Below are 14,095 nucleotides of genomic sequence, written 5' to 3'. Positions count from 1 at the left end.
TATGTTTTCCTGGATCAATATGTTGAAATAACCCATCTACATCTTGTAGTATTGATGTTATACTCCTTGAAACCTGCGCTCAAAGTTGTGGGACAGATAGTTTTCTTGACTTTAGACAATGACATCTCCGCAGTGGCTAAAATACCATTGAAAGTGCATTTAAAAAAGATCTATCTCCCTTCATTCGTTTGCAATTGAAAGAACTGTGAAGATAGCCCTTACCAATATCTTACAATCAAGAAACACACATGCTCATTGGACCCTGGGAACATAGGGATGACCCCCAATCTAGGAAGGCACGGAAGCTAGGGTGGCTAGGACTAGGACAGGAACTTTAGCTAATATATTTGCTTCTGGTTTTGTATTGGGGAAAAAATCCAAATTAAAATTGTTTGCTTTCTTCCAATTAATTAGCAAATAACATGTCATTATGTTCATTTTTAGCTGCTAGTTTCTGGTTTATATGGAGACAGTTGGGAATCATGGTGGTGCTCTTCTGCTAGCTAAGCAACTGTAGACTGATGTTTAGGAAAGAGAATTAGAAACAAGCTAAAATTATAGAGCATCATGCTCTGCTACTAAGAGGGGGGAAAATGTAGTAACTACTCATAGTTATGAGTTAGCTAATTAGCCTAGCTGACACTTCACATTTATACTAGCCATACAGGCATTCAGCTAGCATGGTTAGCGAGCAAGCTGACCTTCCAACATAATAAATCTAATGGTATAAGTGGTAAAAGATGTCACTATCATGGATTTAATAATACTTTATACCTGAGTTCCTCTTTTTCCAGTTAACTAACTGGTGCTCCAATAAACGTCTTCAGTAGCTCCACCATCGAGAAATGTTTGCAGAAAGAAGCAAGTTTGTATAGGTAGTATACAGTGTGTGTGTGTGTTTCTGTGTGTGTATATGTCGACCAGTGAGGTTGGCGGTAAGCTAGACTACTCGCCGGTATCCTGGCGGGAGTATTACGATCAGATGGAGGATGTGAGCGTGGGGCTGGCCGACAGTAGGGACATCTTCAGGATTTATAAAGCAGGAAGTGATGGACCACTGCTGGTTCTGCTGCATGGAGGAGGACACTCTGCCCTGTCCTGGGCCGTCTTCACTGTGAGTATTTGTCTGCAAAGTCAGATGGTTGAATGGACTTAATGGACTGATTGGTCTATTGATCGATGTTGGCTACATCCTGAATATCAGCAGTCTCTCTGTGTTTTGTTCTGTGTTGTAGACAGCCATCACCAGCAGAGTGACCTGCAGAGTACTTGCCATGGACCTCAGGGGTCATGGTGAGGCAATATAATGTTTATAAAAAAGGTTTTGGTTATGACTTGAGTAAACTTCATCTTCCAAGACAACTTAGGGGGAAATACATATGCATGAACGTATGTGCATTAATGTATATGCTGCAACGTATGTGAATTAACGTATATGCTGTATCGTATATATGCTGTGACATATATGTAGTAACGTATATGCTGTAACATATATAAATTAATGTATATGTAGTAACAGATATGCAGTAACGGATATGCAGTAACGGTTATGCTGTAATATATATAAATTAATGTATATGTAGTAACGTATATGTAGTAACGTATAGGCAGTAACGTATATGCTGTAATGTATATGTAGTAACGTATATGCAGTAACGTATAGTAAGGTATATGCTATGACATATATGTAGTAACGTATATGCTGTAACATATATAAATTAATGTATATGTAGTAACGGATATGCTGTAATATATATAAATTAATGTATATGTAGTAACGTATACGCAGTAACGTATAGTAAGGTATATGTAGTAACGTATATGTAGTAACGTATATGCTGTAATGTATATGTAGTAACGTATATGCTGTAATGCATATGAAGTAACGTATATGCAGTAACGTATAGTATTGTATATTTAGTAACGTATATGCTGTAATGTATATGTAGTAACGTATATGTAGTAACGTATAGTATCGTATATTTAGTAATGTATATGCTGTAATGCATATGAAGTAACGTATATGCAGTAACGTATAGTATCGTATATTTAGTAACGTACATGCTGTAATGTATATGTACTAACGTATATGTAGTAACGTATATGCAGTAACGTATAGTAACGTATAAGTAGTAACGTATATGTAGTAACATATATGCTGTAACATATATTTAGTAACGTATATAAATTAACGTATATGTAGTAACGTATATGCTGTAACGTATATGTAGTAACATATATGTAGTAACATATATGCTGTAACGTATATGTAGTAACATATATGCTGTAACGTATATGTAGTAACGTATATGTAGTAACATATATGCTGTAACGTATATGTAGTAACATATATGCAGTAACGTATAGTATCGTATATTTAGTAACGTATATGCTGTAATGTATATGTAGTAACGTATATGTAGTAACGTATATGCAGTAACGTATAGTAACGTATAAGTAGTAACGTATATGTAGTAACATATATGCTGTAACGTATATTTAGTAACGTATACAAAATTAACGTATATGTAGTAACATATATGCTGTAACGTATATGTAGTAACATATATGCAGTAACGTATAGTAACGTATGTGCTGTATTGTATATATGCTGTAACGTATATGTAGTAACCAGGCATGTGATTGGCAAAGGGCAAAAAAGCAGGAAAATATACTGTGATCAAGCCAGCGGCGGCTCTAGCTAAGTGTCTAATCCACTGCTCCATCGCAACCTCTCTATAATACAACAGCTAAATGTGCAACATGCAACATGAAATAACTGAGTCTATAAATAAATAATATAACTACTAATTTTCAAATTAGTTCAGTAGAAGTTAATGGATTATTTTTAATGAATAAGAGACAGCAGCAAAGGTTGTCTCCTTTTTAAGACCTGGTGGCCTAAAGATACAGTTATATTATTCAGGAAACTCGGATCAAACAGCAGATCAGTCTGTCTGTTGATAAACTGTAGGAAAAAGTTTGACATTTCAACTCTGGCAGTGGGCGTGAGACGAGAACGACCGCGACAGTTTCACGGGATCGCTCCAGCTACACAGAGGCCGTTGCCAAGGTTACCTCGTGGAGTGCTTGTTTGCCTGCCTGTTGGTGAGGAGTGCAAAGCGACCCCGCGGATCAAAGCCTTATGAAAAGGCCTTGTAAACCCCGTCACAACCATTCACAAGAAATTAATTTATAACGTGCCAAAACCTTTAACATAAGGACATAAAGACTTAAAAAGCAACCATTCATACAGCAAAGTGTATACAGGCTATATGAGTGATCAATCAACAACAAAGTCAAAATAAACATTAGATAGCCTATAACAAGCAATAATCAAAACATACCCAATTTATCCGATCCTTATTGTCAACTCAGTGTTGAGCAAGTTTCTCAGAAATAATACAGGTACTTACTAGTTACTTAGCATATACTCCTTAAAAAAGTAATATTAGCTACTCTACATTTTACTTGGTGAGGTAACGCAACTCTCTCCCGCCGAGTCCAAGCATCAGTGGCAGCAGCGGCCGGAGTTTCACGTTGCTGCTTCAGCTGATGTTTTAATTAAGTAAAGATGTAGAATTGTTTGCGTTGAAAGCTTTTTGCTGGTCGCACAAAGTTTACAACGGACGACAATGTTCTTTGCATCTTAGACGGTGACACAGTAATGGCAATAACATTACTTCAAAAATACCTGTCTCCCTGTTCTCCTGTCTTCCTTTTGCTTTTTGGCTAACAGCTGACTTGAACAACATAAGGTCCGCTGACCTGCAGCGCGGTCGCACATTTACATCAGGGATGGTGCGTTCAGTAGCGCAGCGTTACTTCGATTACTAACTGTTTAGGAAATAGTAATCCGTTACATTAGTCTTTACTGGGAAAAGTAATATTACAGTATTACTTCCCAACACCACTGATACCACTGATGCGCGAGAGCGACTGTGGTACACACACACACACACACACACATATACATATATATACATACACACACACACACACATATATATAGGTATACAATATGTAGTAACGTATATGTAGTAACGTATAGTAAAGTATATGCTGTAACGTATATAAATGAACATATATGTAGTAACGTATATGCTGTATTGTATATATGCAGTAACGTATATGCTGTATCATATATATGTAGTAATGTAGCCACAGAGCTTCTACCAGTGCGATGCAAATAACGCCAACAGGTCTATGTCCATATGTGACGACGAGTTGTTAATATCAGTGTTGAATCCAAGTTTCTCTGCCATTGAATAGGTGAGGAGAGTTAATAAAGAATTTGCATTATTAGTCTGGTTTCAGTGGTTCAGTCTCAAGTTTTAGTGCTTTTATATTTTCAGCTTCTATTAATAACTCTGCTGTTTTCTTAATTATTACTGTAAGGCACTTTGAGTTGAGAGACAATTTGTTCTTTGTCAAGGTGCCACCCTGGTTCGCCAATCAGACGACTTCTCAACTCAAACTATGTCCAGGTAATGCAATAATAATGCTATGCCTTCTACTATTGCCACTCCATTGACCAGCACTGTTACTATCTGCTACTATCACTGTTTGCTCCACCCCTTCAGCGACGTAGCCAATGTGATTGGAGTCTGCTACGGTGAGACTCCTCCCCCCATTGTCCTGATTGGCCATGGCGTTGGCGGAGCAATCGCAGTGCATACAGCCAGCAACATGCTGGTACCAACCACTGTGGGCCTGGTGGCTATAGACGTTGTGGAAGGTGCAATAATCAAAGATACAAAATCACAGTTTTACACTATTTTTCCTTGATTTTTTATTTGGGATATTTTTATGTCATATGTTATGCACAAATAGTCTTATCCTCCTGTAGGTAGTGCAATGGAGGCACTCCATAGCATACAGAACTTCCTGAAGGGTAGACCCAAGTCCTTCAAGTCCATGGACCACGCAATAGAGTGGAGGTGAGCATTTAAAGCCCAATTTACACTTGAAATAAAATACAGATAAAACATTATACCCTCTCAATCAGTCCAGAGTGTTGTGGTAATGCACCTAGGACTGTTTTGTTAACTGGCAGCACCACCAGAAGAATATGGTATGCAATTTAGCAGTTAAAAACTGGGTAGGCAATTTATTTCAGAAGCATTTTTTGAGAGCTGGGATTTTTTCAGTTGGATACTTTCAAAATCCAGCTCTCTCTTGATAGTTCTTCTAATGTTGCCTACCCCAGCTTTAACACAATAACAGCTAGCTGGCTAACTGCTATCTGTAAACTAACACAAACAGAGTCGCAGTTATGAACTAAGAGCTAGACAAAAGTTGTATCGTTTCACAAGCTGTCACTCACTCCTTCACCTTCTCACCCGCACAACTCATTCACCAAGTGCAGTGGTTTGAGCAATCACATTTGAATCTTGTGGTGTCCGAACGATAATGCTGCGATGATGTGTTGAGAAGAAATCCGCTTGACACTGTTCTTGGTTATAAAAGTTTATTACATCAAAGAATTCAGCATCAATTACAAGCTCTGCAGCAGCTTGGAGAGTGACCCAGCCCGATGACCACTCTGTCTCTCTGTACATCAAACACAGCTTATATAGGACATGTTTAGGTCTCTGCTAAAAACCATATAAGGGCACGGTGCTGTAGAATAAATGTAACCATCTATTAGACACCACAGAAGGGTACAGTCCCTTCATACACACTAATCTCTTTATACCTAATCTCTACTTCCCCTAACACTGCACCCATCAATCATTACTTCCCCATAAGGGTTCACGGTCCCTCTCACCAGCTGCAGAGCATTATGTTAAACTGTAATGGCCGGATACACGTATGTTATACACCACAATCTCTCTCAAATGCTTCATGTGACTCAGTGTAAAATGGGTTTAAGAAGTCTTGTGGTACGTCAGAGCCTGCCAAGTGTTCAATGATATTCTACAACTCAGGCTCAACTCAAACTTGTGTCCCGCAAACCTGAACAAGGCTGAGATCATAATGTCCTATTGTACAGCTACATTCAGAAACACTCGTTATTAACTGGACCTCCATCTTTAATCGCAGCACAACCATTGGCTGCACTCACAAAGGTCAGCTCTGGCCCAATGGTGAATAAACTGGAGCACTAATTTGACTTTTTTCCGCCGTGTTCTCCTTTTAGCGTCAAGAGCGGGCAAATCCGGAACCTGGAATCTGCCAGAGTCTCAATGGTTGGTCAGATCAAAAGGTAGGCTGGCTCTGATTGGTCAGTTAGAGACACAACCTCAAAATTGACTGGCTTAATTGGAAGAAGACAACAGATAATAGTTTTTTTCCCTGTATTTATCTAAGTAAACTATGTTGAAACTATGGTACACTGTATTGCCAAAATCAAAAATATTGCTCTTAATAATTGAATTCACGTGTTCCAGTCACTTCCATGGCCACAGGTGTATAAAATCAAGCGTGGGCATGCAGACTGTTTCTACAAACATTTGTGAAAGAATGGGTCACTCTCAGGAGCTCAGTGAATATGAGCTTGGCACCGTGATAGGTTGCCTCTTGTGCAATAAGTCCATTTGTGAAATTTCCTCACTACTAAATATTCCATGGTCAACTGTTAGTGGAAGCTATTGGGAACAACAGAAACTCCGCCACGAAGCGGTAGGCCACATAAAATCACAGAGCAGGGTCAGCTCATGCTGAGGCGCACAGTGCGCAGAAGTCGCCAACTTTCTGCAGAGTCAGGTGTTGGGCTTGGCCGCTTAGTTCCAGTGAAAGGAACTGCTAATGCTTCAGCATACCAAGACATTTTAGGCAATTTCATGCTCCCTACTTTGTGGAAACAGGCATTGTCATTAAAATTCATGTGCATGTAAGAGTGGGCGTCCTTAAACTTTTGGCAATATAGTGTATTTTACACATTAGGGTCTCTATCCACAAGACTGTGCTAAACTAAACTCATCCTGACTTGATGATAACTTCCTCTTTCGTCTCACTTCCTGTCTGTTAGATGTGAGGTTGAAGACGCTGACACTCAGGAGCAGGCCAGCCCAGTGACTGACGTGGTCGTTGAGCGTAACGAAGAATTCTACGATCAGAGCTACGTCAATGACAAAGAAAATGCCACCTCAGAGGTGAGCCTCAGCGAAGGCCAGGTATGAAAACGACCGCACAGAAACACTGATGGTAAAGTAACATTTATTATTAACCAGTATCCTACTTTCACCTTTATTAACACTTCATGGTAATCTGTGTCTTATAATGTGCGTTGTATGCTTTCAGTGATGTATAACATTCATTACCAAAGCCCTTATTTTTCAAGGTTTGACACTGTAGGCCGTTTTATTGTGGAACTCCTAATTTTCACATTAACCCCCACTATTAATATAGCAAACACAAACACAAATACTCATCCACATGTCATTTGCAATTGCAAAATGACATCATTGACCTACATTAATTTGCCAAGTCAAACCTTATTTCTAAATCACAGATGCGTTGCCTTACTTGCGCAGACCCACCATTGATTTACATTTAGTTCAACCGCTCAACATTTATAACAGCACTTCTGGTGACTTTCATCCCTAAACATTGAAACCTAACCACAAACTCCTTTCCTCATAAATTTAAACTTACACATCAACATGAATAAAATAAAATAAAAATAATAATAATAATCATTTCCTGGTTGTAGACGTGTCTGTATATATATGAATATAAATAACTGTATTGGCCTGTATTTTTTTATTTGTTTTACCCGATTGTAATATACATTTAAATAGCTGTTAAGTTCTGTGTGTGTAGCATGGAGGGACTACAAACTAACATTTCATTGTACAACCTTGTGTTGTAAAATGATAAATATATGACCTTGATCATTCTTAATGTGACATATGATTCTATTGACTTACATTTATTTACCAATGCTCACCACTTACCCCTAACACAGGGAGACATGCGGTATAACTTGATTTGTTCAATAAACTGTTCTTTCATTTCCTGGATTTCAAATGCATGCACACACAAATGTCTTGTTTTCTTCCTGCTATTGCTCATATTATTATGAATATTAACCAATCACTGTGTGTTTCTGTGTGTATGCACGCCAGAGTGTGTACAAGTGGCGTATAGACCTGTCAAAGTCAGAAAAGTATTGGGACGGCTGGTTTAGAGGAACCTCCAACCTCTTTCTTGCTTGCAACCTGCCCAAACTCCTGCTATTGGCTGGTGTGTAAACCTCTATAAGTCCTTTTTACGGTATGAAAGTACCTTGGAGATATATTTTAGATTTACTTCCAAATTATTTTTGTCATTCCAGGAATAGACCGTCTGGACAGAGATCTGACTATCGGCCAGATGCAAGGTGAGACGCTGACCAAACAAATGCAGTAGTAGCCATGGTAATCCTTCAGTTTTGGTTTAATAAGTTGACATTCTACAAACAGTCATTTATATGCTGCCCTCACTGTTCCTGTACATGATTTAGCCAGTCGGCGCAGGTCTTGAAAACGCATAAAGAAATACCACAAAGGAACATTATAGTTCCTGCAAAGGTTCAAAAACTTCCTGAGACTTGTGGTTTCAAAGGCAGAAGAACCAATCATATTTAAAGACACGAAAGTAGTAAAGCACACTTTGTACACGATCAGAGAAATCTTGTAGCACTTTGTTTGCTGACAGTGAATTTGGTAACATATAAAAAGTTGGAAAAGGCAGGAGCCTTTGTCATGTCGGACTCAGAGAATATGACTATTTACTGGAGGCAGTAGTTACCATTGTGGACCCGATACAAATCAAACCCAAAAAACCATCAGCTGTGGTAGAATGTAACTAAGTACTTTTGCTCAAGTACTGTACCTAAGTACAAATTAGAGGTACTTCCCAGTTTCCATCATTATAAAACACCATTTTGATCAAGTTTCAGATCAAATGTTGTCCCACATTTAATCTTCAGGTCAGTCAGTTTGTCAGTTAATTCAGTTAGCTAACAGTTACACCTGGCAGCCGCTGGTTATAATAATTAGTAACAGCCACAGGTGGAATGTGACTAAGTACATTTACTCAAGTAAGGTACAAACTTTACTTGAATATTCCCATGTTATTCAACTCTATACTTCTAGTCCACCACATCTCAGGGACAAATATTGTAGTTTTTACTCCACTACAGTTATCTGACACCTTTAGTTTACAACTTTTACCCTTCCTGTCCAGTGAAAACCATGTATCTCCTGATGTAGTGATTTTGAATGTGCTCCTGAGAAAGTCTCCTTCTTCAGCTAAATAAACTACGTCAGCATCGTCACAAAGCTGAAAACAGGGCTGTTTCTCTGAGCGCATGAAAAATTGACTAGTTAGAGATACCTGGTTCTCACAGGACAGTGACACTCCTCAACACAAACACATGATGATCTTATAGACCATGATGCATTGCTGTAGATTAAACTACCCAACAGGATGCAAAACATCTACAGCAGTAAAATGCAACATACACATTAATGCAGCAGGAATATTAATCCAGAAACATCAGAAATAGTGAAACACTGACAGGGAACATTTTCCTGTTCTTTTATTTTACTTATATAAGGAGGTTTTGAAATGCGGGACTTGTAGTGGAGTATAATAACAGTGTGGTACCAGTACTTTTTAGTGAAAGTTCTTCTTCCACCTCTGATCAACAGTAGAAAAAAATGTTTTTGTCACTGATGACGGGGAGTGTTGTTCTTCTATCAAAACTAAAACTATCACCCCCAATATGTCGGCCCTCAGCAAACAGGAGGGAGGAATAAAGTTAACAGAGCTGACGGGAAAAGTAGTCTTAGAAACACTAATGCTACACAAATGTCAGCTCTTCCCTGTGATATTGGGAATAGTAGACATTCTTTTCATGTTGTGTTTCTACACTAACTGTGAGGGAAAAGGTGAAGGACGTCTTCACTGCTGCAGAGACGTCTCTAAGGACACACACACACCTTGAGGCGGCAGTTCTTCTCCAGAGACAGCTGGTCCTGTCAGTCAACAACCACGCTGTCAGTGACAGCCCAGGAGTGTGTTGTCTGTGATAAAATAGCATCAAAGATACATATGTGTGTGGGAGTCAGATTGTGCACCTGTCTCGCTGTTTGTCTCCAGGTAAATTCATGATGCAGGTGCTGCCCCCTTGTGGCCACGCGGTGCAGGAAGACAAACCAGACAAAGTAAGACAACTGTATATGTCTGTCTTCATCAGTGGTGGAATGTAAACCAAGTACATTTACTCAAGTTCTGTACTTACAAAACAATCTTGAGACACTTCAACTTTACTTGTGTTTTTCCATTTTCTGCTACTTTATACTTCTGCTTCACTTCATCTCAGAGACAAATATGGTATTGTTGTCACTAATACTATAATCAAAGGGCCATTTGGCATAATGACAACTTAAAGGTTAACTTCTGGATTTTTAAGCCTGGACCCTATTTTGCCATGTTTTAGTGTCTGTGTGACAATTTCTTAAAATGAATCCAATACTGAATGAGCTCAGGCTGCAACGCATGCCTAATCTTAGCATGCAATTGCGCTTCGTCAAAGTACATCCACTAAAGAGCTTGTTTTTTTTGCCACTGACAGGCTCAGGCTGTTATGTCTGACAACATTTTGGAAAAGATCCCTGAAAGAGAGAGTAAGATCCTTTTTGTTTAACCAGAAACAGTCGCTATATCGTTCTCGTCAAAGCCACCAGAATTTAACTTTGCAGACCGCAGGAGCTGCTGGTCTACCGCTACGTAGTTTGTGTTTTAAAGGGTTAAAAACATCAAAGTCACACAATAACACAAACTAACTGATTGAGGCACCAGCAGGTAAAGTGACTATTTTTGTCAGTGGAGTCTGGTGGCTTTGACAAGCGTGCTATTATGACTGTTTCTGTTCTTCTTCTTTTTTTTTTAAGGTCTCTCTCTGTAAGGACCCTTTCCATAATGTCGACAGACACTTGTAACAGTCTGAGCCTGTCAAGCAAAAACAAGCACTTTACTGGATCGATTGCAGAACGTTCCCAATTAGTCACAAATAGGGTTGAAAAATACCAAAGTTACCCTATCAGAGAGGTTCGTGAGGTGTTTTAGTTACAACTTCACTCAGAGCCAAGTGAGCTGAACTATAAAAATAACCATTTTATAATCAGCAACCATTTTGATGATGGATATTAAGCAAAAATGGCCTGCTTCCAACCGCTCAGATGTTACTGTTTGTTAGCCTTCTATGAAACAAGTTACCCTTTAAATATGAACACAATGTTTTTTCTGCATTTGTGTGAGTAGGTTGCTGAAGCTGTGGCTGCTTTCCTGTTGAGGCACAAGTTTGCTGAACCCAGAAGAGAAACCAGGAGGTAAAAAATTCAGATAACTGACAAAAGCACCCCAAAAAAAAGAGTCAACTCTGTCTGGTTGTTCAGCAATATCCTCGTCCTTTTACAAAAAACATACACCTGAAAGATGTTCTCCATTTTCTCTCCAGCGCCAACTCTTTCACACGATGAGGTCTGCAGGTAAGACGTTATTTAAACACCTGTTTTTTAGTTTGGTACAGTCCTCACATCACTGTACTACTGCATTATACACATTAAATTATCAGTAGTAGTAAAAAGGTGATACATTTGCAGAATGAGGAAAAATATTATTAGGCAAAATCTAACCTTTCTGACCGACTAAAAACATTTTTCTTTGCTCCAAAATCAGCCATTTACAGCACACTGCTGGTAAATAGAGGCTGTAACAAAATACTGCAGTGTCTCACTTTTTAAAACACTTTCTCTCTTTCAGACCAGCAATAAAAGCAGCTCCAGGTTTAGAGACGACTGCTTCCACATTTACCTGAAGACCCGTAAAGGCCTCCATTTTTATTTTGCGCCTTCATCAGAAGCTGCTGATGTCTCGTGTTGCTAAACTTGAAAGTTTCTCAAGTAAATCTAACAGTAGCCATGAAGCATTTGTGACTGCTGTTGTGTGGTTTCTGTTCTGCTCACATCATCACAACAGTCAAACAACAAGACAAACATCCCAAAGTACATTTGCTATGACTTCCTCTCTCCCAGCATACATAAATCTGATACATGACTAAACTAATAAACTACATACACTATGTGTGTCGGCCATCTCCCTTCCTTCTCATCTCTGTGAGTTACACATGTGCAGCACCGATCGGGCAGGAAGTTTATGAATGTAGCGTCACCCTCAATCATATCTTTGTAAATTCTGACCACACTAGCTTATCTGGCTCTTGACTGTCACAAGAAGGGAAGCGATCTACTGAAAAATGTCTGTCAACCCTAAAACGCAAAATTGACAGTGAAAACTGTCAGTTTAACCCTGCCTGGACTGGTTTATCTTTTCTTCATCTCCAAACACCAAACCACTGTGTTCAATTCGCAATGAGTGCGAACACCTAACTTTTCGGACAAATTTTCCCAGGAGATTCACAGGACATGGAATCTGAAGTTTAGCCGCTTTCATACAGAGATAATAAATCGTGGAAAATATATCCGCCAATATGCCGCATTCGTTCATTCGTACTGAACAAAGTACAGCGGCATAATCATGCAACCATGTGTGCTTTCACATAGTGATCCGGCTTAGACCGAGAAAAAGAAGGTGACTTGTAACACATGCCAGATGTGCATTTTTACACAGACAGACTCTGTTACTACCAAAATTCCTGTCTCAGAGGTGGATCAAATCTAATCCCATTTCCAGCTCCGTACCTTTCACACAGCACAGCGAGCCGGCATATTGGTGTAATACTCGAATGTACGGAGCTTTGAGATTATATTTTCTATCCTGTGTGCACAAGTTAAAAAAATTCATCTTATGAGACTTCAGGGGCTCCGCAAGTAAAAATGTGTTATTACCAAAAGCAAAATAAAGGTTTTAAATAGGCTGCTAAAAAATGTCTGGCCCATCTACATGTCCTCGATTTAAAATCTGGACCCACTGAATTGGCTTTGTTATGTCCTTTGGTGTCTGGTGCCAACGTACATGGGACTCTTCAGCATCATAGTTCAACACTCAACGTAGGTCTAGAATAAATGAAAGCAAAGTCAGAGTAAGGAGTTGGTTGTGGTGGGTCAGAAACTGGACATTCACCCAGGAGACCAGTGTTTGTTTCCTGTGTGAAACAAAAGCCAACATTGGATTGTTTTTAGTTAAGTTAAATTACTTATCTTACGTAATTTTACTCACGTGTAAGTAACATACTTATTTTAACTCAAACCACAACGTTTTACTTAACCTAGCCAAGTAGTTTTGTTGCCTAAAGCTGACCAAACTGTGACTTGTCACAAAGTTAACCACTCATTTTATTTTGAAAGTCTAACCGTTCAGTTGATGTTTTATGGCATTAGACAAAGTATTTACATGTGACATTCCCAACCTTGTTAGCAGTCTTCTGTCTTATTTGAGTTCAGGGAGGCAGTGGATGTGAACCAAAGTGCCGCTCAAATTGTGATACAAGCCATAGACGTAGATGGACAGTGAAAATAAAAAAATCAATTGTCAAAGATAATCAGAGGAGTGTGTAACTTCATTTGCTTTCAGGAGAATGAATGAAGAAATGTTTTGATTATGTGACCATTAACATTGCAGTTAAACATGCTAACGTTAGCAAGAAAGTAAAGTAAAAGTATTTTTTCCCTCTGATTTGTCAGCGTTAAGACATTCGTGGATGTACCTGTAGTTTACATACAGTGTGTAGTGTTAGCGCCTATTCAGCCGTGTCAGTAGATGAATGTGTTTGTTGTTCAGTAAAAAGTTCACTGTAATTTATCTCTGTCTTTTTGTGTCTTCATTTTCTCATTAGTGACATTTTCTTCACAGGAAATGTTTTATGTTTGATTTGGATTTAAAAGAAGAGAAAATGGGTGGTTAGCATAAGCAACAATAAACCACCATGGAACAAAGAACTAACAACCAGAGGTGGCACCAAGTCATTGTTTTACATGTCACAAGTAACTCAAGTCTCAAGTCAAAAGGCTCTCTTCTAAGTCACGAGTCATTGGTGTTAAAGTCAAAGTCGAGTTGCAAGTCTTTTTTTTTAAATTTTGTCAATTTAAGTCTAAAGTCATCATATTTCAAGTCTCTGCTAAACTTACCCAAGTGAATTAAA

General features: G+C 38.8%; 1 protein-coding gene across 1 annotated transcript; it reads left to right on the top strand.

The window, feature by feature from the left end:
• Nucleotides 1-122: 122 nt before the first annotated feature.
• Nucleotides 123-12,079, top strand: LOC119913002 (protein phosphatase methylesterase 1-like). Its single transcript, XM_038732307.1, has 13 exons — nucleotides 123-1,114; nucleotides 1,236-1,293; nucleotides 4,436-4,487; nucleotides 4,584-4,738; nucleotides 4,850-4,940; nucleotides 6,143-6,208; nucleotides 6,974-7,118; nucleotides 8,073-8,190; nucleotides 8,282-8,326; nucleotides 10,093-10,157; nucleotides 11,257-11,324; nucleotides 11,453-11,483; nucleotides 11,758-12,079. The coding sequence occupies exons 1-12, from the start codon at nucleotides 914-916 to the stop codon at nucleotides 11,472-11,474; spliced, it is 1,086 nt and encodes a 361-aa protein (XP_038588235.1). The 5' UTR covers nucleotides 123-913; the 3' UTR covers nucleotides 11,475-11,483; nucleotides 11,758-12,079.
• The last annotated feature ends 2,016 nt before the right edge of the window (nucleotides 12,080-14,095 follow it).

This window comes from Micropterus salmoides, unplaced genomic scaffold, assembly GCF_014851395.1.
Source record: "Micropterus salmoides isolate LMB-PRFRI ecotype aquatic unplaced genomic scaffold, ASM1485139v1 Ms_hic_scaffold_2, whole genome shotgun sequence".
NCBI lineage: Eukaryota > Metazoa > Chordata > Actinopteri > Centrarchiformes > Centrarchidae > Micropterus > Micropterus salmoides.
The sequence above is the reverse complement of the archived record's forward strand: the minus strand, read 5'-3'. Positions and strand labels throughout refer to the sequence as shown.